We start from the raw sequence: 23,311 nt of genomic DNA on the forward strand, positions 1-23,311 counted from the left end.
TACTCGCCACACAAAAAAATCTACTCGCCACCTAGTACCAAACGTGTGCTGCTTGGGCCAATATTTACTCGCCCGGGGGTTAAATCCACTCGCCCGGGGCGAGCAAATGTATAGGTTTGTCGACCACTGGTAATAATAATAATAATACTGCGCGATGCTCTGCGGGAGTAATAATAATAATACTGCGCGATGCTCTGCGGGAGTAATAATAATAATACTGCGCGATGCTCTGCGGGAGTAATAATAATAATACTGCGCGATGCTCTGCGGGAGTAATAATAATAATACTGCGCGATGCTCTGCGGGAGTAACAATAATAATTCTGCGCGATGCTCTGCGGGAGTAATAATAATAATACTGCGCGATGCTCTGCGGGAGTAATAATAATAATACTGCGCGATGCTCTGCGGGAATAATAACAATAATACTGTGCGATGCTCTGCGGGAGTAATAATAATACTGCGCGATGCTCTGCGGGAGTAATAATAATAATACTGCGCGATGCTCTGCGGGAGTAATAATAATAATACTGCGCGATGCTCTGCGGGAGTAATAATAATAATAATACTGCGCGATGCTCTGCGGGAGTAATAATAATAATACTGCGCGATGCTCTGCGGGAGTAATAATAATAATACTGCGCGATGCTCTGCGGGAGTAATAATAATAATACTGCGCGATGCTCTGCGGGAGTAATAATAATAATACTGCGCGATGCTCTGCGGGAGTAACAATAATAATTCTGCGCGATGCTCTGCGGGAGTAATAATAATAATACTGCGCGATGCTCTGCGGGAGTAATAATAATACTGCGCGATGCTCTGCGGGAATAATAACAATAATACTGTGCGATGCTCTGCGGGAGTAATAATAATACTGCGCGATGCTCTGCGGGAGTAATAATAATAATACTGCGCGATGCTCTGCGGGAGTAATAATAATAATACTGCGCGATGCTCTGCGGGAGTAATAATAATAATAATACTGCGCGATGCTCTGCGGGAGTAATAATAATAATACTGCGCGATGCTCTGCGGGAGTAATAATAATAATACTGCGCGATGCTCTGCGGAAGTAATAATAATACTGTGCGATGCTCTGCGGAAGTAATAATAATACTGTGCGATGCTCTGCGGGAATAATAACAATAATACTGTGCGATGCTCTGCGGGAGTAATAATAATACTGCGCGATGCTCTGTGGGAGTAATAATAATAATACTGCGCGATGCTCTGCGGGAGTAATAAAAATAATACTGCGCGATGCTCTGCGGGAGTAATAATAATAATACTGCGCGATGATCTGCGGGAGTAATAATAATACTGCGGGATGCTCTGCGGCAGTAATAATAATAATCCTGCGCGATGCTCTGCGGGAGTAATAATAATCCTGCGCGATGCTCTGCGGGAGTAATAATAATACTGCGCGATGCTCTGCGGGAGTAATAATAATAATCCTGCGCGATGCTCTGCGAGAGTAATAATAATAATACTGCGCGATGCTCTGCGGGAGTAATAATAATAATACTGCGCGATGCTCTGCAGCGCTCTGGTCTCTCAGGAGTTAAACCCCCAGGCCCCGCCCTCTCCCCGCGCACACCCACGTGACCGGAGAGAGCCACCTCTAGTGAGGCGGCCTCGCGGGTGAAAGGAAGAGGGGGCGGGGCCACGCGAAGTCTCGCGTTGCGAGAGAGTGGGCGGGGCCACTTGACGCGCCTGACAGCGATTGGTGAGGGGGCGGGGCCACCCGACGCGCAAGACAACGTTGAGGGGGTGGTGGGTGGGGCCAATCGACGCGCCCACAGGGATGAAAAGGGGCGGGGCCACGTAGTCGCGAGGACGGGTGTGACACGTTCAGGTTAGGCAGTGGGGGCGGGGCCCAGTGACGTGTCCCCGGCTCCCCATCATTACCTTCCCCCATTAACCCCCTCCCGCCCCCCCCCCCCCCAGCACCAACCAACGGAGCCGGGAGCAAAGGGAGGTAAAGGGGCGGGGACACCGGCACAGGGGGGTCACGTGACGGCCGCTGCTGTTGCTAAGAGACCGTGGGAAGGGCAGTTTCTGCGTCAGATAAATGTCACTGGTGGGTGATGTGGTGTGAGTGACGTGAGTGACGTGAGTGACGGTGGAGTGGTGTGAGTGACGTGAGTGTGAGTGGTGGTGGAGTGGTGGTTAGGGTTGCCACCTTCTACTGAAGGCTCACCCGGAGATAACATTTCGCTTACCTGTGGCGGCGTCTCCGGCGTCTCCCGGCATGCTTCCGACATCTTCCCCGCGCGACTCCCGTCAATATGGCTGCGTGGAGACAAATGGCGCCACGTTTGCCATGACGACGGGAGTGCTACGTGACGTTATGTGGCATCAAGCTGCCACGACAACGGGGCGCCATTATGGCATCGAGGCATCCCGTTGTCGTGTGATGCCGTGACATCGCACGGCGTTCCCGTTGTCGTGGCAAACGCGGCGCCATTTGACGCCCCGCGCAGCCATTCTGGCGGGAGTTGGAGGGGGGGGGAGATGCCGGGATGACGCCGAACACCGTCACCCGGAGATTTATAAGGTAAACCCATAGCCCGGAGATGTGTGGCCAAAACCCGTAGTCTCCGGGTCAAACCGGAGTGGTGGCAACCCTGGTGGCGGTGTGGTATGTGGTGATGAGTGGCGGCGTGGTGGTGAGTGGCGGCGTGGTGGTGAGTGATGGTGTGATGATATAGTGGCGGTGTGATGGTGTGACGATATGTGGTGGAGTGGCGGTGTGGTGGCATGTGGTGATGGTGTGATATGTGGTGATGGGTGGCGGTGTGGGGATATGTGGTGATTGATTGATGGGCGGCGGCATGGTGATGTGTAGCAATGAGTGACTTTGTGGTGATGAGTGGGTGTTATATCAAGATAGCACATGTAATAAACACTCAGAGAGGGGACGTGTGGCGTAATATGTGGCAGAAATTAATGGTTTTAATAAATCCATATATAATACCAGGTGCGGAGCGGGGAAGAGTATGGGCTTTATGTCTCTTTCATAATTACTCATATTACGCATATCGGTACTCGGCTTTCTGCTTTTATCATATAAAAAGAAACGTTTATGCTGAAGATAAACACTCGCGTACAGAATTGGTACAAAATGGCGGTGACGTCAAACAAGTTACAATCTCTTGGTTGTGTAATCGTTCTTTTCTGGGGTGGAATCCTGTCTGAACTTGGTATCGTGATGTTAAACCTGGTTCCTTCTGGTGTTATCCCTCCTTGGTGTAATCCTTCTCCTGGTGGTATCCCGTCTCTCCTCCTCGGTGTAATCCTTCTCCTGGTGTTATCCCGTCTCTCCTCCTCGGTGTAATCCTTCTCCTGGTGGTATCCCGTCTCTCCTCCTCGGTGTAATCCTTCTCCTGGTGTTATCCCGTCTCTCTTCCTCGGTGTAATCCTTCTCCTGGTGTTATCCCGTCTCTCCTCCTCGGTGTAATCCTTCTCCTGGTGTTATCCCGTCTCTCCTCCTCGGTGTAATCCTTCTCCTGGTGTTATCCCGTCTCTCCTCCTCGGTGTAATCCTTCTCCTGGTGGTATCCCGTCTCTCCTCCTCGGTGTAATCCTTCTCCTGGTGTTATCCCGTCTCTCCTCCTCGGTGTAATCCTTCTCCTGGTGTTATCCCGTCTCTCCTCCTCGGTGTAATCCTTCTCCTGGTGTTATCCGTCTCTCCTCTGTGTAATCCTTCTCCTCTGTGTTATCCCGTCTCTCCTCGGTGTAATCCTTCTTCTGGTGGTATCCCGTCTCTCCTCGGTGTAATCCTTCTCCTGGTGTTATCCCGTCTCTCCTCGGTGTAACCCTTCTCTGGTGGTATCCCGTCTCTCCTCCTCGGTGTAATTCTTCTCCTGGTGGTATCCCGTCTCTCCTCCTCGGTGTAATCCTTCTCCTGGTGTTATCCTGTCTCTCCTCCTCGGTGTAATCCTTCTCCTGGTGGTATCCCGTCTCTCTTCCAGTGTAATCCTTCTCCTGGTGTTATCCCGTCTCTCCTCCTCGGTTTAATCCTTCTCCTGGTGGTATCCCGTCTCTCCTCCTCTGTGTAATCCTTCTCCTGGTGTTATCCCGTCTCTCCTCCTCGGTGTAATCCTTCTCCTGGTGTTATCCCATCTCTCCTCCTCGGTGTAATCCTTCTCCTGGTGGTATCCCGTCTCTCCTCCTCGGTGTAATCCTTCTCCTGGTGGTATCCCGTCTCTCCTCGGTGTAATCCTTCTCCTGGTGGTATCCCGTCTCTCCTCCTCGGTGTAATCCTTCTCCTGGTGGTATCCCGTCTCTCCTCCTCGGTGTAATCCTTCTCCTGGTGGTATCCCGTCTCTCCTCCTCTGTGTAATCCTTCTCCTGGTGTTATCCCGTCTCTCCTCCTCGGTGTAATCCTTCTCCTGGTGTTATCCCGTCTCTCCTCGGTGTAATCCTTCTCCTGGTGTTATCCCGTCTCTCCTTCTCGGTGTAATCCTTCTCCTGGTGTTATCCCGTCTCTCCTCGGTGTAACCCTTCTCCTGGTGTTATCCGTCTCTCCTCCTCGGTGTAACCCTTCTCCTGGTGTTATCCCGTCTCTCCTCGGTGTAATCCTTCTCCTGGTGTTATCCCGTCTCTCCTCCTCGGTGTAATCCTTCTCCTGGTGTTATCCCGTCTCTCCTCCTCGGTGTAATCCTTCTCCTGGTGTTATCCCGTCTCTCTTCCTCGGTGTAATCCTTCTCCTGGTGTTATCCCGTCTCTCCTCCTCGGTGTAATCCTTCTCCTGGTGTTATCCCGTCTCTCCTCCTCGGTGTAATCCTTCTCCTGGTGTTATCCCGTCTCTCCTCCTCGGTGTAATCCTTCTCCTGGTGTTATCCGTCTCTCCTCTGTGTAATCCTTCTTCTGGTGTTATCCCGTCTCTCCTCCTCGGTGTAATCCTTCTTCTGGTGGTATCCCGTCTCTCCTCGGTGTAATCCTTCTCCTGGTGTTATCCCGTCTCTCCTCGGTGTAACCCTTCTCTGGTGGTATCCCGTCTCTCCTCCTCGGTGTAATTCTTCTCCTGGTGGTATCCCGTCTCTCCTCCTCGGTGTAATCCTTCTCCTGGTGTTATCCTGTCTCTCCTCCTCGGTGTAATCCTTCTCCTGGTGGTATCCCGTCTCTCTTCCAGTGTAATCCTTCTCCTGGTGTTATCCCGTCTCTCCTCCTCGGTTTAATCCTTCTCCTGGTGGTATCCCGTCTCTCCTCCTCTGTGTAATCCTTCTCCTGGTGTTATCCCGTCTCTCCTCCTCGGTGTAATCCTTCTCCTGGTGTTATCCCATCTCTCCTCCTCGGTGTAATCCTTCTCCTGGTGGTATCCCGTCTCTCCTCCTCGGTGTAATCCTTCTCCTGGTGGTATCCCGTCTCTCCTCGGTGTAATCCTTCTCCTGGTGGTATCCCGTCTCTCCTCCTCGGTGTAATCCTTCTCCTGGTGGTATCCCGTCTCTCCTCCTCGGTGTAATCCTTCTCCTGGTGGTATCCCGTCTCTCCTCCTCTGTGTAATCCTTCTCCTGGTGTTATCCCGTCTCTCCTCCTCGGTGTAATCCTTCTCCTGGTGTTATCCCGTCTCTCCTCGGTGTAATCCTTCTCCTGGTGTTATCCCGTCTCTCCTTCTCGGTGTAATCCTTCTCCTGGTGTTATCCAGTCTCTCCTCGGTGTAACCCTTCTCCTGGTGTTATCCGTCTCTCCTCCTCGGTGTAACCCTTCTCCTGGTGTTATCCCGTCTCTCCTCGGTGTAATCCTTCTCCTGGTGTTATCCCGTCTCTCCTCCTCGGTGTAATCCTTCTCCTGGTGTTATCCCGTCTCTCCTCCTCGGTGTAATCCTTCTCCTGGTGTTATCCCGTCTCTCTTCCTCGGTGTAATCCTTCTCCTGGTGTTATCCCGTCTCTCCTCCTCGGTGTAATCCTTCTCCTGGTGTTATCCCGTCTCTCCTCCTCGGTGTAATCCTTCTCCTGGTGTTATCCCGTCTCTCCTCCTCGGTGTAATCCTTCTCCTGGTGTTATCCGTCTCTCCTCTGTGTAATCCTTCTTCTGGTGTTATCCCGTCTCTCCTCCTCGGTGTAATCCTTCTTCTGGTGGTATCCCGTCTCTCCTCGGTGTAATCCTTCTCCTGGTGTTATCCCGTCTCTCCTCGGTGTAACCCTTCTCTGGTGGTATCCCGTCTCTCCTCCTCGGTGTAATTCTTCTCCTGGTGGTATCCCGTCTCTCCTCCTCGGTGTAATCCTTCTCCTGGTGTTATCCTGTCTCTCCTCCTCGGTGTAATCCTTCTCCTGGTGGTATCCCGTCTCTCTTCCAGTGTAATCCTTCTCCTGGTGTTATCCCGTCTCTCCTCCTCGGTGTAATCCTTCTCCTGGTGGTATCCCGTCTCTCCTCCTCGGTGTAATCCTTCTCCTGGTGTTATCCCGTCTCTCCTCCTCGGTGTAATCCTTCTCCTGGTGTTATCCCATCTCTCCTCCTCGGTGTAATCCTTCTCCTGGTGTTATCCCGTCTCTCCTCCTCGGTGTAATCCTCCTGGTGGTATCCCGTCTCTCCTCCTCGGTGTAATCCTTCTCCTGGTGGTATCCCGTCTCTCCTCCTCGGTGTAATCCTTCTCCTGGTGGTATCCCGTCTCTCCTCCTCGGTGTAATCCTTCTCCTGGTGGTATCCCGTCTCTCCTCCTCTGTGTAATCCTTCTCCTGGTGTTATCCCGTCTCTCCTCCTCGGTGTAATCCTTCTCCTGGTGTTATCCCGTCTCTCCTCGGTGTAATCCTTCTCCTGGTGTTATCCCGTCTCTCCTTCTCGGTGTAATCCTTCTCCTGGTGTTATCCCGTCTCTCCTCGGTGTAACCCTTCTCCTGGTGTTATCCGTCTCTCCTCCTCGGTGTAACCCTTCTCCTGGTGTTATCCCGTCTCTCCTCGGTGTAATCCTTCTCCTGGTGTTATCCCGTCTCTCCTCCTCGGTGTAATCCTTCTCCTGGTGTTATCCCGTCTCTCCTCGGTGTAATCCTTCTCCTGGTGTTATCCCGTCTCTCCTCCTCGGTGTAATCCTTCTCCTGGTGTTATCCCGTCTCTCCTCCTCGGTGTAATCCTTCTCCTGGTGTTATCCCGTCTCTCCTCCTCGGTGTAATCCTTCTCCTGGTGGTATCCCGTCTCTCCTCCTCGGTGTAATCCTTCTCCTGGTGGTATCCCGTCTCTCCTCCTCGGTGTAATCCTTCTCCTGGTGGTATCCCGTCTCTCCTCCTCGGTGTAATCCTTCTCCTGGTTGTATCCCGTCTCCCCTCCGGTGTAACCCTTCTCCTGGTGTTATCCCGTCTCTCCTCCTCGGTGTAATCCTTCTCCTGGTGTTATCCCGTCTCTCCTCCTCGGTGTAATCCTTCTCCTGGTGTAATCCCGTCTCTCCTCTGTGTTATCCCGTCTCTCCTCGGTGTAATCCTTCTCCTGGTGTTATCCCGTCTCTCCTCCTCGGTGTAATCCTTCTCCTGGTGTAATCCCGTCTCTCCTCCTCGGTGTTATCCTGTCTCTCCTCCTCGGTGTAATCCTTCTCCTGGTGTTATCCCATCTCTCCTCCTCGGTGTAATCCTCCTGGTGTTATCACATCTCTCCTCCGGTGAAACCCTTCTCCTGGTGGTATCCTGTCTCTCCTCCTCGGTGTAATCCTTCTCCTGGTGTTATCCCGTCTCTCCTCCTCGGTGTAATTCTTCTCCTGGTGTTATCCCGTCTCTCCTTCTGGGTGTAATCCTTCTCCGGGTGTAATCCTTCTCCTGGTGTAATCCCGTCTCTCCTCCTCTGTGTTATCCCGTCTCTCCTCCTCGGTGTTATCCCGTCTCTCCTCCTCAGTGTTATCCCGTCTCTCCTCCTCGGTGTTATCCCGTCTCTCCTCCTCGGTGTAATCCGTCTCCTGGTGTTATCCCGTCTCTCCTCCTCGGTGTTATCCCGTCTCTCCTCCTCGGTGTTATCCCGTCCCTTCTCCTGGTGTTATCCCGTCTCTCCTCCTCGGTGTAATCCTTCTCCTGGTGTTATCCCGTCTCTCCTCCTCGGTGTAATCCTTCTCCTGGTGTTATCCCGTCTCTCCTCCTCGGTGTAATCCTTCTCCTGGTGTTATCCCGTCTCTCCTCAGTGTAACCCTTCTCCTGTTGTTATCCTGTCTCTCCTCCTCGGTGTAATCCTTCTCCTGGTGTTATCCCGTCTCTCCTCGGTGTAATCCTTCTCCTGGTGTTATCCCGTCTCTCCTCCTCGGTGTAATCCTTCTCCTGGTGTTATCCCGTCTCTCCTCCTCAGTGTAACCCTTCTGGTGGTATCCCGTCTCTCCTCCTCGGTGTAATCCTTCTCCTGGTGTTATCCCGTCTCTCCTCCTCGGTGTAATCCTTCTCCTGGTGTTATCCCGTCTCTCCTCAGTGTAACCCTTCTCCTGTTGTTATCCTGTCTCTCCTCCTCGGTGTAATCCTTCTCCTGGTGTTATCCCGTCTCTCCTCGGTGTAATCCTTCTCCTGGTGTTATCCCGTGTCTCCTCGGTGTAATCCTTCTCCTGGTGTTATCCCGTCTCTCCTTCTCGGTGTAATCCTTCTCCTGGTGTTATCCCGTCTCTCCTCCTCAGTGTAACCCTTCTCCTGGTGTTATCCCGTCTCTCCTCGGTGTAACCCTTCTCCTGGTGTTATCCCGTCTCTCCTTGGTGTAATCCTTCTCCTGGTGTTATCCCGTCTCTCCTCCTCGGTTTAAACCTTCTCCTGGTGTTATCCCGTCTCTCCTCCTCAGTGTAACCCTTCTGGTGGTATCCCGTCTCTCCTCCTCGGTGTAACCCTTCTCCTGGTGTTATCCCGTCTCTCCTCGGTGTAACCCTTCTCCTGGTTGTATCCCGTCTCTCCTCCTCGGTTTAACCCTTCTCCTGTTGTTATCCTGTCTCTCCTCCTCGGTGTAACCCTTTTCCTGTTCTTATCCTGTCTCTCCTCCTCGGTGTTATCCCGTCTCTCCTCCTCGGTGTAACCCTTCTCCTGTTGTTATCCCGTCTCTCCTCCTCGGTGTAATCTTTCTCTTCCAACTAACTAAACATTGCCGGATATTTTTCCAGACAAAATTACCCAGTCAGCGCTTTCTCCTCCTAATTCTATGACCAGATATGGTATCGACATGTGACCCGCAGTTTAAAACTGATTTCATATCTGATGAGGAACTACCCACCCTCCATCAGTTTTGATTACTTTAGCGTATCACCATTTGTCTATGGCCACTCAACTGTTACCCGCAGGGCACCCTCTTTGCTTAGACAACCCAACACAGGAACAAAGTGACCTAATGAAAGGATCATTTAACCCATGAAACAAGTCCCTGACATTAGGTCCCTTTGCCCCTACGTGGGACTGACCTTTAAACCATGAAACAAGTCCCTGACATTAGGTCACTTTGCCCCTACGTGGGACTGACCTTTAAACCATTAAACACATCCCTGTCATTAGGTCACTTTGCCTCTACGTGGGACTGTCCCTTTAACCCATTAAACACGTCCCTATCATTAGATCACTTTGCCCCTACGAGGGACTGACCCTTTAACCCATTAAACACGTCCCTGTCACTTGGTCCCCCTCTCTTGCAGATGGATGAGGTACACAGGGCGGGCCTTGTGTGGGCCTCTTTCATCCAGGAGCATCTCCCGGGGTCCGACAACTTCTGGCTATGGGTGACATATCTCGGAGACCCCTCCTGTGTCTTCCTTGTGTACTTCCCCCTCGCTTACTGCTTCCAGCGCCGGCTGGGGGTGGCCGTGCTGTGGATCGCCCTCATTTCCGAGTGGTTGAACCTCGTCTTCAAATGGTAAGAGTCCAGAAGGTCTTCCATGGTCCAGTCCACCCTCGGATTCACTTCTCGCCTTAACCTCGCAGTGTAATAAAGTAGAGCAGGAAGTCTCCATGATGTCACGTTGATGATGTCACTTATGGTATAGGAAGTCTCCGTGATGTCACGTTGATGATGTCACTTGTGGTACCGGAAGTTCCAGGTGTCGATGTGATGTCACAGAGGGTCTCGCTCTTCCCTGGGGACAGGAAGATACGATGTCACTAAGTGACCCAGCAGATACTTCTAACACTGGGGACCCGTCCCTGCTCAAGAAACTCCCTCTGATATGGGAACTTCCTATTAAAACCCCGCTCTTCCCATACACCCACCCTCCTGTCACCAAACGGTCCCTGTCACCGGCAGAGACAGAAGTGACATCACAGGAGGTGACAGCCGGCCTGCAGAGACGCAGGACACTGAACATGGCGGCACGCAGAGGGGAACCGTGACGTCCCTCACTTGGGAGCTTTTAATGGGATCGTTACAGGGAGATTGAGGACTTACTTAGTATACCCCCTCTCTTCCCACAGGTTCCTGTTTGGGGAGCGTCCGTTTTGGTGGGTTCATGAATCCGGAGGGATCACCGACCTCAAACTCCGACAGTTCCCTTCTACGTGCGAGTCAGGGCCGGGTGAGTGTGAGAGAGCGACCACTCACCAAACATCAGGATGTTCTCCTTTACAGCGAGGAATCTAGAACCCCGCAGGGGTATTCCGACTCTCATCCCCTTGTAGTAATTCTTAATGGGGCAATGTAAGAGACGTGTGCAGAGGTACGCAATGGAGACCGTTTAAAGTGAAACTAAAATTAGGCTTTATTGCGCCTGTGCCTTTAACACAGCAAAACAGTCAAAATAAGCCAAAGAAAAACCTACTCCACTTTGGACAATATCTACACATGTAGTCCAGCCCTCTTTAACTGGGTGGTTGGCTAAGCTATTTACCAGCCCAAATATATATATATATATAACAGTCCCATAAGAAAGTCTTATCTGTTTCTTGTAGCTGTAGGGGAAGACCGCTCTGCTATCTTGGGTCCGCACCCTTGTGTGCTAAGGCAATGTCTGTCCAGGTATACAGGTCGGGTCTCCTTTGTCTTGCTGTCAGCCTGCAGTCTCTTTGCAGCTCAAGACATCTGTTTGTTCCCCAGGTCAGGGCTAGGCAACTCTCCGTTTGTCCTTCCTGGGTCAGCTCCAATTGTGAGGCTAAGGAATCCTCTTCCTGTGTCTCACATGACACTGCGCTCTGGGGGACAATGTAGAAGCTGGGGCGGGGTAACCTCTCCCTCCTGCTGTGTTTCCCCAGGAAGCCCCTCGGGTCACTGCATGATCACAGGAGCCGCCCTTTGGCCTGTTGTGACCACACTCACCACCCTGCTGTCCCAGAGGTAAGAGACCCCCATCCCCCCTCCCTCCCGCAGAGAGGGGGCCGTACCACAGGCAGGAGTCTCCCAACCATCTTATTAGAGACCAGCTAAAAGGACCCAACCTCCCCCCTCCCCTCTCTCTCTCCCTCCCCTCTCTCTCCCCCTCCCCTCTCTCTCCCCCTCCCCTCTCTCTCCCCCTCCCCTCTCTCTCCCCCTCCCCTCTCTCCCTCTCTCTCTCTCTCTCCCCCCTTCTTCTCTACCTCTCTCTCTCTACCTCTCACTCTCCCCTCCTCCACCTCTCTCTCTCTTCCTCCTCTCTCTCCCCCCCCTCTTCCTCCTCTCTCTCTCCTCCCCCCTCTTTCTCTCTCTCTCTCCCCCTTCCTCCTCCTCTCTCTCTCCCTTCCTCCTCCTCGCTCTCTCTTCCTTCCTCCTCCTCTCTCTCTCTCTCTCCCTTCCTCCTCCTCTCTCTCCCTTCCTCCTCCTCTCTCTCTCTCCATTCCTCCACCTCTCTCTCCCCCCCTCTTCCTCCTGTCTATCTCTCCCCCCTCCTCCTTTCTCCCCCCTCCTCCTTTCTCCCCCCTCCTCTCTCTCTCTCCCCCCTCCTCCTCCTCTCTCACCCCCCCATCTCCCCGTCTTCCTCTCCCCCTTTCTCTCTCTCCCCCTTCCTCCTCCTCTCTCTCTCCCTTCCTCCTCCTCTCTCTCTCCCTTCCTCCTCTCTATCTCTCCCCCTCCTCCTCCTCTCTCTCTCTCCCCCCTCCTCCTCCTCTCTCACCCCCCCATCTCCCGTCTCTCTCCCCCCTCCCCTCTTTTGTGTTACCCCAGACGTGTCCTGCGCTCGGCCCCCCTGGTTCTCTACGCTCTGCTGATGGCGGGCGTGGCCGTGTCCCGCGTCTTTATCCTGGCACACTTTCCTCACCAGGTGCTGACCGGCATCCTTTGCGGTAAGTGGGCCGGGGCGGGTGCCACAGACAGTCCTATGAAACGGGGCCTGTGGCCCGCGCCCTCCACTAGAGAGAAACCCACGACTGTGAGCCTGTCCCCAGTAATCCAGGTCAGCCACGTATACCCTGTCCACGCTCTCTCTCTCTCCGCTCCAGGCGTGTGCTTGGGTCACGTGTTACAGAAGAGAGTCCCACAAGACCACGGCTTTAGGTTTTTCGCCACGGCCTCGTTCCTCCTCCTCTTCGGGGCGACCATCCTATACTGGGGATGAGCGCAGTTGGGGTGGACCTCTCGTGGTGAGTAACACGTGTAGTGAAACGTCGTCTTTTCCACCTTCTCTCTTCGTGGTCGACTCCATCTCTAGTCTAGGGGGTGGCCAACTTCCAGCCTTCAAGGGCCACCAACAGGTTGTTTTTAAGGGTATCCCTGCTTCAGCACAGGTGATGCAGTCAACGACTATGCCACTGATTGAGCCATCTCAAGCAGGATATCCCAAAGACCTGTTGGTGGCCCTTGGGGACCGGAGTTGGCTGCCCCCTGGAGTAGTCCCTGCTAGAGCCAATAAATATAAGGAGGGAGAGGAGAGCTTGGCCGGTGCCACTTCTTCAGCACCGTGGCAGAAGGACTACCTGCTCAGCCGATTCGGCTCCATCGGGGACCTTGGAGGCCCAGCCTCCTGGGCGCCGGAACAATGTTCCACCAGTCCAACAGGGCCCACTCTGCCTCCCCTTCCCCCACCCGTAGCGTAAGGTTTGTGCCCTGCCGGATGAGGGGTTGGGGGGGGGGGAGGGGAGGGTGGATTTGGGGATTAGCTCCAGCGGTTCTAACATGGAAATTAGGCCCAACTTCTGCAATTTGCTACCTGGGTTGACCCCCTCTGACACCGGCTCAGGCGCCGCCGATTCTGCAGGGGTGAGGGAGAAGGTGAAGGGGGGAGAGAGAGGAGATGTGGGGGGGGGAGAGAGAGAGAGAAGAGGGAAGGTTTCATATACAAAAGGAAGAAGCCAGAGGAAATCAAAACCCTCCCAAGTCTCCGTCTCCCATGAAGGGATTGAATATTGCTTCTAGGTTTCATTCGCCCATTTTTAACCCTTTTTATACATGACACTTTTTACGTTAAATTGTAATCTGTGCTCCCCCCCCCCGTGAATTGGGGAGGTAATATGTGGAACATTCCAGGAGCTGAGGGGGGTAGATTGGCTTACGCCGTAGTCATGGTAACCCTGACCCAATCAGTGTTCCGTCTGGAAGTTTCACGAGTGAAGGGGGTTGTGGGGATTGCAGAACAGAGCTCACCGATTGGCTAATGTCAGACACCCGCCTCCCTTCCCAAAGGTCCATCCATCTTGCCAACAAATGGTGCTCCAGACCAGAGTGGCTACGGCCGGAGACGAGACCCTTCTCTTCTGTGACCCGAAGCACCGGGAGCGCCCTGGGATTGGGCATCGCCCTTCACTGCAGGCGTCGAGACCACACCCCGGGCTGGAAGGAGAGGGGCGCCCGCGTCCTCCTCTCTCTCCTCCTCCTTCGACTCCTCGTCCTCGTCCCGCTGCCCGCCTCTTCTCCTCTGCTGTCCTACGCCTTGAACTTCCTCCGCCACTCCCTGTGTCCCCTGGCGGTCATCGTCCTGGTCCCCTGCATCACGCAGGTCCTCAGCAAGGAGACCACACCCAAGCGAGACTGACGTCCCGACCCGACCTTGTGTCGCGTCATGACATGAAAGCCCCCCCCCCCAAGAGATATCCATTAGTTAGTAAGAGTTGGAGGACGTCACTCTTCGATGGGGGGTGCCATGGATGTCACTGCCTTGTACCGTACGTCCCGCTTCTTATACCAGTTTCAGCGTTGTTCCAGAAGCAAGACCGATTTCAGTGGTGAAGCTCTGCACCGAACGGCCTTCCCAAGTTACCAATGACCTCACAAGTCAAAGGCGCCCTCAAATGTTTTATTTTATTTTAGTTTTTTAGTTAAAATACCTAAAAAATAAAAATATATACCGTCTTAAGTATCAGGATGTAGTGAAGACTGACTGGAGTGTTTTTTTGTTTGTTGTGACCTAATGACAGGGACGTGTTTAATGGGTTAAAGGGTCAGTCCCACGTAGGGGCAAAGTGACCTAATGACAAGGACGTGTTTAATGGGTTAAAGGGTCAGTCCCACGTAGGGCAAAGTGACCTAATGACAGGGACGTGTTTAATTAGTTAAAGGTCAGTCCCACATAAGGGCAAAGTGACCTAATGACAGGGGCGTGTTAATGGGTTAAAGGGTAAGTCCCACGTAGGGGCAAAGTGACCTAATGACAGGGACGTGTTTAATGGGTTAAAGGGTCAGTCCCACATAGGGACAAAGTGACCTAATGACAGGGACGTGTTTAATGGGTTAAAGGGTCAGTCCCACATAGGGACAAAGTGACCTAATGACAGGGACGTGTTTAATGGGTTAAAGGGACAGTCCCACATAGGGGCAAAGTGACCTAATGACAGGGACGTGTTTAATGGGTTAAAGGGACAGTCCCACGTAGGGGCAAAGTGACCTAATGACAGGGGCATGTTGTCACGGGAGACCAGGCCCAATACACATTTATATTTAAGGGATCAGTCACCAGGCAAAACAGGCAGTAAAATAAATTGCGGTTTATTCGGACAAGACCTCGGAAACACACAGAAATACAAGAAACAGAGAATATACACACTTACGGGGGTCTGGGGAAGAGATCTACCCTTTCCTAGTTGCAAGGCGCCTGTTCAGCAAAGGCTTACCTTGATAGGACCTTGGGCTCCTGGACCGAAATCCAGCCTGCTGGCTAGGCCTCCCCATGCTTCCAGGTGTGAATAGCTCTTTCACAGAAGCACATGGAGAGAGGCCTGCCAGAGGCTGCTTGTCTTCAGATCTCCAACAGGAAAAAGAGAGAGAGATGCTTTTACAGCACGCTCTTATATAGGCTGAAATCCTATCTAAATCATTGAGGAGAGTAATAGCCAATTAACACAGGGATTGAAATTACGCATTCCCTGATAGGAGGGATAAATTCAAAACTTGCCAATAGAAACCTTGCTTATCAGTTCTGACATCCAGAGCCGTTTTCTCTTTCCCTGGCTCCGTGGTGTCTAGTAAAACAAAGACATCCCAATCTGAATATCCTGCTCGCCAAATGGTTTCCCCCCTCTGCCATTCCTCTCCTCTTTGAACTATGGAATCTATGCAAACTAGCCAGCATATTAACCATATGCCTGTGCTTTCTGTATAGAACCTTATAGTAAACATTAAAACACAATATAAAGTACACTTCCTTACAGAATATACTCTGGGGAACCTTATACTTATAAGGGAAATAAATTGGGGAGATTTGGGCTTTGAATCCCTATCTGAACTGGGGCATGGAAATGCTAATCCACATGTAATTCACATGCTAATTCACACTGCCTTTTGTCACCAACCTGGGTTTAAATCACAGGACAAACACAATGCATTGGAGTTTTAAAACACAGAGAACCAACATTTGGACACAAGAGCTGACACTCTCAGCCCATACCATATGGGCTCCCCCTTTATTAAGGAAGGCCGACACAGCCTATCGTCACACATGTTTAATGGGTTAAAGGGACAGTCCCACGTAGGGGCAAAGTGACCCAACACTGGTGTGTAATGGGTTTAATATGATAACAAATGTGTGTGTAAGATGGTATATTAGAAGTAGTTGGTCCCATTTAAATTCGTGTGTGTGTGCGCGTACAAACGGTGATCCCGAGAAATATCCTACAAGTCAGTGATCTTGCTACAAAACACACACCCTCCTACCCTTGAGAAAGCACTCACCCGCCACGCGAAACGTATGTCGGGTTTTGACATCACTGCGTTGACGTCGGGGATGAAGTAGGACTGATCGGCTTGTCCTCTTTACAAGCATGAACAACGGGCGGATGAGGATAGCCTTGATCCAACACATTTTCTTCCTATTACGCTTTCCAGATACAGTGTTCGTGGCTGTGTTAGCCACGTGAGATTTATGGATACACGTGGTTCTCTAACGGCTAGCTGTATAGAATTTATCCCAGTACTCGGTTGAAGCTATATTACTATCATTTAGGCTATATACGTGAGCTATATGCCACTGGGTCCTAACTACTTCTGCGTTAATCGATGTACTCATTATTAGTATCAGCCTATACAACACAAGATTGAGCTTGACTATACTTGGACATTGTAGAGGGAGAGGGGGATTGGCCCGGTATTAAAAGGGTTGCATCCCATATGGCCACCTCCTGACCTCACCAGGGAGGCAAGGGGTTAACTGGACTGCAGTCCAGGAATGTGGTTTTAACCTTGCTATTACATGAAAATGTGTGTTCCCGTTCCAATGTATTAACATCATGTAAGTGTCTGCACCACACAAACATTGGGATCCAGCCGGGAGGGCAAGGGTTAATAGTTGAATGGTGATTATAGCCCTTTGTTTAATTTTCCCGCCTTTTCAGGCACCATTTTGCAGAGTCCCATAGGCCGCCATTGGAGCTCCATTCATTTCAATGGCGGATCTAGCTGTTTTGGACCTGTTTCCCTCGAAGACCAGCAGGTGGCGTCCGAGAGGAGGAGCGGCGGTTTCCCATTGTAAGTCAATGGGCCCATTGACTTCAATGGAGATTCCTCGACGGCGTTCTCCAGGAACGAGTTGGCAGCCGTCCAAACCGCAAAGCGGATACATTATCTGAAAAAGAGCTTTCATCACTGTTAGTTCAAGTTCAACGACAAGTAGCGGGGAATCTTAGGTTCTAGGGCACCCAGAAATAAAATTATTTTTGCCCCTAGCTCCTAGGCCTCCCCTCACTTGACCACCACCAGGTCCAAGAATCCAGGACCCCCAGAAAGGGTCGTGCTGGCTGAGCGGGTCGCGCCATAGGTTTCAATGGCGGCGGCAGAAGCAGCACGAGAAAACGGCTTAGTCCGAAATAAGGTAAGCCCATATCTCCGGTTCTGGAGGGTTCAGAGGGCCGGGATTTGGGGTGCCTGCAGTCACGGTTCCGGCATGACCGCAGATTCATTCCCGACCCTCTCCGACCAACCCGACGGAGTATGGAGCACCATAAAGGTTCGTGGGTTTTTCCCATAGACTTCAATGGTGGCCGTCTCCCCATTGACCGGCTATGGCGGCCGACTCCCATAGACGCCAATGGCGGAGATTCCCAGTTGAAAGCCTATGGCGGCGGAGCCCGTTGTTTTCAATGGGGATTTAGTGAAAAAACTGAGATTTCTTTTTCAGCTGAGAATTATATAATAAACTATGAAACGGTTTATGTTGTATTTGCATATCTCCGGTTCTGAAGGTCGCAGCGGGCTGAAACTTGGACACTATAGTGTCCCACTTCTGGCATTAAGGTCTGGAGAGTTTGGACCCGCTGGACCTAACAGAACCGGTTATTTTAATATGTGTGTATATTCAGAACCCTAGTATATTTCAAAGCGGGGACAAAAGCCAGCGAAGATTCCTGCACACTAAGGAATGCAAATGGTCAGGGGGGCGACCCAAAGTCTAGGAACCCAGCCCTGATCAAAAGACTCAGCCACTCTAACTATTTACATGAGGGCGGAGAAGCGTGAAGCTGAAGTGGTTTGTGGGTGTTATAACTCACACTTACAAACAAAGATATCCCATCTGGTAGTCTGCCCGGCGCCCCTGATTTAGATGTGGGGCTACAGAAATGAGACCCTCAGAGTCCCAGTACGCATGGGCCAACTAGCTGGGGGGCATGGGTTAAACTGTGTTCCCATGGTAGAGATTGGGTACAGGTAATTGTTCTCCAATAGCCTGTACTCAATGTTAAGAATAGGGTTACAAAGATATATAAACTGTTGTCAACCCTACAGCCTTTGTCTTCTGATTACATCTTGATTGATACCTGATTGCTGGAGAATTGCTGTTTGATACTTCTTCATTCCAACACCCTAAGTAAGTGTTACCTTCTTGTCTGTTAATTGTACTATCTTGCTGTGTTCACCTATCTAAGGAATAAATATACTTTATTATATCTAAGCCTCGTTCAGTTCAACCCAGTTATTTGGTGTATATTATATCTTGTCATAAGTTACCGTGACAGACATATACTAGAATCAATGTATATACAGCACAACCCCCTTATAACGCGGTGCTTGGGGTCCAAAGAATCACATCGCGCTATAAGCGGATCGCGTTAGAAATAATGTACCATTGTGTGCGTTGTACAATAAAGTATTTAAGACGCCAATAACCGTGTTGTAAAGTGTTCATACATACGATAAATTGGGAGCCACACGTGCATCGCGATATAAGCGGATTCGCGTTATAACGGGGTTGAGCTGTACTTGTGATGTTACATACCTGAATTGTGCTGTAATATTCTAGCACTACATGGTGTGGTGACATGAGTATATAATTTGTCCAGCATAAAGGATCAAGTGATAGATCATACACTATACTATATACAGGCACCCATAGGTGCATCTGCTAAGGTACCACTAGGATCAAAGGCATATTACGCCATGGTGTGCTGTTACATGCTTGAGCTATACATATATTGAGCTGCAATTATGTAGCACTACTACCGCTGCCGGAACATGTCCCCTCCCCCCTCGCTGCCGGCACATCTCGCCGCCCCCCCCCCCCCTGTTAGTACATCTCCCCTCGCATCGCGCTATAAGCAGATTTGCGTTGTAACGGATCGCGCTATAACGGGGGTTGAGCTGTATACATATATGTCTCCTGTATGCACCAGTCTATTATTATTGGCTCTACATTAGGCGAGTGGTGAGATTACAATAGTTGTATTACAAAACACACACCCAGAGGACCCCAGCTCCCAAGTTACAGGCGTACCCCCCCCCCCAAACATCCAGCCCCCGTCCCCAGAAACCCGCACACCTCCTCACAAGTTTGAGCACGTTTTATTTTATACAAGGACAAACGGGAGACATGTTACAAAATACTCGGATGAAAAGGTCATATCCACGGCATGAGGGACACATGAGACACAAAGGCAATTTGCTGGGTGTGTGGGTGGGTGGGAGCCCTGCCCGGGTGGGTGGAGGCCCTGCCCAGCTTACGCCCCATAATACTGCCAAACCACATGCGTGTTGTGTTCTTTGTTAAATTCATTTTAGAAAAAAATATATATATTTATTTACACGACAAAAATCACAAGACGGTTGTACAATGCCACAGCACGTGATGGTGTGACGGAGAAGCCTTAAGACGTCAGTTTAAACGGGTAAACGCATCCCGCGCCGCCCTCCCCCCCCCCCCTCCGCACCCGGTTGGAAACTTCCCAGCCTCGGTAAGGAACGGCACCGGCGACCCTCGTGATAGGTGGAAGCCGGTAATGCCAAGACGGGAAGGCTTGCTGCGAAAATTCCTTCGCCTGCAGAAAATGGGGCGTCGCTTTGCAACGGGAACGCCGCAATTCTGACGCGCCCCCAGTTAAGGGATTTTGGGGTCGTTATTAGGTCAATTTGGTCTTTGGTGGGACTCTTCTAGACTTCTAGAAGAAACACACATACACATGTATCTGTGTGTGGTGTGTGTGTGTGTATAGGTATATACACGCACATACAGGCGTGTGTATATATAGTGCTATGTTACATATGAATGATATTATTATTAATTACAAGTCATAGATTTAATGCCCCTCTGAGGCTGGAGAGAGTCGCCGTCTGCGCTGTATCTCTGGGACATCCACTAGGCCAGAATGTGAATAAATGCACAAAGGTTTGGGGGGCAGGGGGTGACAGATATAGAGGTGGTAGGTAGGGCTGGGTGACAGATACAGAGATGTAGGTAGGGCCGGGTGACAGATATAGAGATGTAGGTTGGGTCGGGTGACAGATATAGAGGTGTAGGTAGGGCTGGGTGACAGATATAGAGATGTAGGTAGGGCCGGGTGACAGATATAGAGGTGTAGTTAGGGCCGGTGACAGATATAGAGATGGTAGGTTTGGTCGGGTGACAGATATAGAGATGTAGGTTGGGCCGGGTGACAGATATAGAGGTGGTAGGTAGGGCTGGGTGACAGATATAGAGATGTAGGTTGGGCCGGGTGACAGATATAGAGATGTAGGTAGGGCCGGGTGACAGATATAGAGGTGGTAGGTAGGGCCGGGTGACGGATAGAGGTGTAGGTTGGGCCGGGTGACAGATATAGAGGTGTAGGTAGGGCTGGGTGACATATATAGAGGTGTAGGTAGGGCCGGGTGACAGATATAGAGATGGTAGGTTGGGCCGGGTGACAGATATAGAGGTGTAGGTAGGGCCGGGTGACAGATATAGAGGTGGTAGGTAGGGCCGGGTGACGGATAGAGGTGTAGGTAGGACCGGGTGACAGATATAGAGGTGGTAGGTAGGGCCGGGTGACGGATATAGAGGTGGTAGGTAGGGCCGGGTGACAGATATAGAGGTGGTAGGTAGGGCCGGGTGACGGATAAAGGTGTAGGTAGGACCGGGTGACAGATATAGAGGTGTAGGTAGGGCCGGGTGACAGATAGAGGTGTAGGTAGGACCGGGTGACAGATAGAGGTGTAGGTAGGGCCGGGTGACAGATATAGAGGTGGTAGGTAGGGCCGGGTGACAGATATAGAGGTGGTAGGTAGGGCCGGGTGACGGATAAAGGTGTAGGTAGGACCGGGTGACAGATATAGAGGTGTAGGTAGGGCCGGGTGACAGATAGAGGTGTAGGTAGGACCGGGTGACAGATAGAGGTGTAAGTAGGACCGGGTGACAGATAGAGGTGTAGGTAGGGCCGGGTGACAGATAGAGGTGTAGGTAGGGCCGGGTGACAGATAGAGGTGTAGGTAGGGCTGCGTGACAGATAGAGGTGTAGGTAGGGCCGGGTGACAGATAGAGGTGTAGGTATGGCCGGGTGACAGATAGAGGTGTAGGTAGGGCTGGGTGACAGATAGAGGTGTAGGTAGGGCCGGGTGACAGATAGAGGTGTAGGTAGGGCCGGGTGACAGTGGTGTAGGTAGGGCCGGGTGACAGTGGTGTAGGTAGGGCCGGGTGACAGTGGTGTAGGTAGGGTCGGGTGACAGTGGTGTAGGTAGGGCCGGGTGACAGATAGAGGTGTAGGTAGGGCCGGGTGACAGATAGAGGTGTAGGTAGGGCCGGGTGACAGATAGAGGTGTAGGTAGGGCCGGGTGACAGATAGAGGTGTAGGTAGGGCCGGGTGACAGATAGAGGTGTAGGTAGGGCCGGGTGACAGATAGAGGTGTAGGTATGGCCGGGTGACAGATAGAGGTGTAGGTAGGGCCGGGTGACAGTGGTGTAGGTAGGGCCGGGTGACAGTGGTGTAGGTAGGGTCGGGTGACAGAGGTGTAGGTAGGGCCGGGTGACAGTGTTGTAGGTAGGGCCGGGTGACAGATACAGAGGTGTAGGTAGGGCCGGGTGACAGATATAGAGATGTAGGTAGGGTCGGGTGACAGAGGTGTAGGTAGGGCCGGGTGACAGATAGAGGTGTAGGTAGGGCCGGGTGACAGATAGAGGTGTAGGTAGGGCCGGGTGACAGATATAGAGGTGTAGGTTGGGCCGGGTGATAGATATAGAGATGTAGGTAGGGCCGGGTGACAGATATAGAGATGGTAGGTAGGGCCGGGTGACAGATATAGAGATGGTAGGTAGGGCCGGGTGACAGATAGAGGTGTAGGTAGGGCCGGGTGACAGATATAGAGGTGTAGGTAGGGCCGGGTGACAGATATAGAGATGGTAGGTAGGGCCGGGTGACAGATATAGAGATGGTAGGTAGGGCCGGGTGACAGCTATAGAGGTGTTGGTAGGGCCGGGTGACAGATATAGAGGTGTTGGTAGGGCCGGGTGACAGATACAGAGGTGTAGGTAGGGCCGGGTGACAGATAGAGGTGGTAGGTAGGAACGGGTGATAGATAGAGGTGTAGGTAGGGCCGGGTAACAGATACAGAGGTGTAGGTAGGACCGGGTGACAGAGGTGTAGGTAGGGCCGGGTGACAGAGGTGTAGGTAGGGACGGGTGACAGATACAGAGGTGTAGGTAGGAACGGGTGACAGATATAGAGGTGTAGGTGGGACCGGGTGACAGATATAGAGGTGTAGGTGGGACCGGGTGACAGATATAGAGGTGTAGGTAGGACCGGGTGACAGAGGTGTAGGTAGGGCCGGGCGACAGATATAGAGGTGTAGGTTGGGCCGGGTGACAGAGGTGTAGGTAGGGCCGGGTGACAGAGGTGTAGGTAGGGCCCGGTGACAGTGGTGTAGGTAGGGCCGGGTGACAGATACAGAGGTGTAGGTAGGGCCGGGTGACAGATAGAGGTGGTAGGTAGGAACGGGTGATAGATAGAGGTGTAGGTAGGACCGGGTGACAGATATAGAGGTGTTGGTAGGGCCGGGTGACAGATATAGAGGTGTTGGTAGGGCCGGGTGACAGATACAGAGGTGTAGGTAGGGCCGGGTGACAGATAGAGGTGGTAGGTAGGAACGGGTGATAGATAGAGGTGTAGGTAGGGCCGGGTGACAGATACAGAGGTGTAGGTAGGACCGGGTGACAGAGGTGTAGGTAGGACCGGGTGACAGATATAGAGGTGTAGGTAGGGCCGGGTGACAGAGGTGTAGGTAGGGCCGGGTGACAGATAGAGGTGTAGGTAGGGCCGGGTGACAGATACAGAGGTGTAGGTAGGGCCGGGTGACAGAGGTGTAGGTAGGGCCGGGTGACAGATAGAGGTGTAGGTAGGACCGGGTGACAGATAGAGAGGTGGTAGGTAGGAACGGGTGACAGATATAGAGGTGGTAGGTAGGGCCGGGTGACAGATAGAGGTGTAGGTAGGACCGGGTGACAGATAGAGAGGTGGTAGGTAGGAACGGGTGACAGATATAGAGGTGGTAGGTAGGAACGGGTGACAGATATAGAGGTGGTAGGTAGGAACGGGTGACAGATATAGAGGTGTAGGTGGGACCGGGTGACAGATATAGAGGTGGTAGGTAGGAACGGGTGACAGTGGTGTAGGTAGGGCCGGGCGACAGATATAGAGGTGTAGGTACGACCGGGTGACAGATAGAGGTGTAGGTAGGGCTGGGCGACAGATACAGAGGTGCAGGTAGGACCGGGTGACAGATGACACGATGACACAGTGACATTAGTACTGTTACTCATACTCTTCCTATCGGGGGAGGCGGTCGGTGCTCCCGGGAGAGCAGCAGAGAGGAGG

General features: G+C 52.1%; 2 protein-coding genes across 17 annotated transcripts; one reads left to right on the top strand and one right to left on the bottom strand.

Moving 5' to 3' along the window:
* Window positions 1-1,927: 1,927 nt before the first annotated feature.
* G6PC3 (glucose-6-phosphatase catalytic subunit 3) lies at window positions 1,928-14,142 on the top strand. The gene is given in 8 exon segments (XM_075580367.1): window positions 1,928-2,082; window positions 9,571-9,788; window positions 10,343-10,443; window positions 11,117-11,198; window positions 12,000-12,118; window positions 12,275-12,379; window positions 12,382-12,415; window positions 13,455-14,142. Coding segments are annotated over 8 exon segments (1,017 nt in total). The 5' UTR covers window positions 1,928-2,073; the 3' UTR covers window positions 13,804-14,142.
* A 4,876-nt stretch (window positions 14,143-19,018) lies between these two features.
* Window positions 19,019-23,304, bottom strand: LOC142473182 (uncharacterized). Of its 16 annotated transcripts, none has more exons than XM_075580374.1 (4): window positions 23,164-23,304; window positions 22,798-23,103; window positions 20,017-22,741; window positions 19,019-19,985 (listed from the first exon to the last, which is right to left on the bottom strand). In XM_075580374.1, the coding sequence occupies exons 1-4, from the start codon at window positions 23,238-23,240 to the stop codon at window positions 19,758-19,760; spliced, it is 3,336 nt and encodes a 1,111-aa protein (XP_075436489.1). In that variant the 5' UTR covers window positions 23,241-23,304; the 3' UTR covers window positions 19,019-19,757. The 16 variants fall into 16 exon arrangements, 15 of the variants coding, with proteins under 15 accessions (XP_075436489.1, XP_075436487.1, XP_075436496.1 ...); XR_012790001.1 differs by having other exon boundaries at window positions 19,806-19,892; window positions 19,955-19,985; window positions 22,798-23,256; XM_075580372.1 differs by having other exon boundaries at window positions 20,017-23,103; window positions 23,164-23,298.
* Between the last annotated feature and the right edge of the window lie 7 nt (window positions 23,305-23,311).

Source organism: Ascaphus truei, chromosome 23 (genome assembly GCF_040206685.1).
Source record: "Ascaphus truei isolate aAscTru1 chromosome 23, aAscTru1.hap1, whole genome shotgun sequence".
Taxonomy (NCBI): Eukaryota; Metazoa; Chordata; class Amphibia; order Anura; family Ascaphidae; genus Ascaphus; species Ascaphus truei.

Coding starts and splice junctions, on each gene's coding strand:
- LOC142473182 (XM_075580368.1), bottom strand. CDS start 23,256: ATGAGTAACAGTACTAATGTCACTGTGTCATCGTGTCATCTGTCACCC. Junction 19,986..20,016: donor TATCTGTCACCCGGCCCTAC/CTACATCTCTAT, acceptor ACCCAGCCCTAC/CTACACCTCTATATCTGTCA.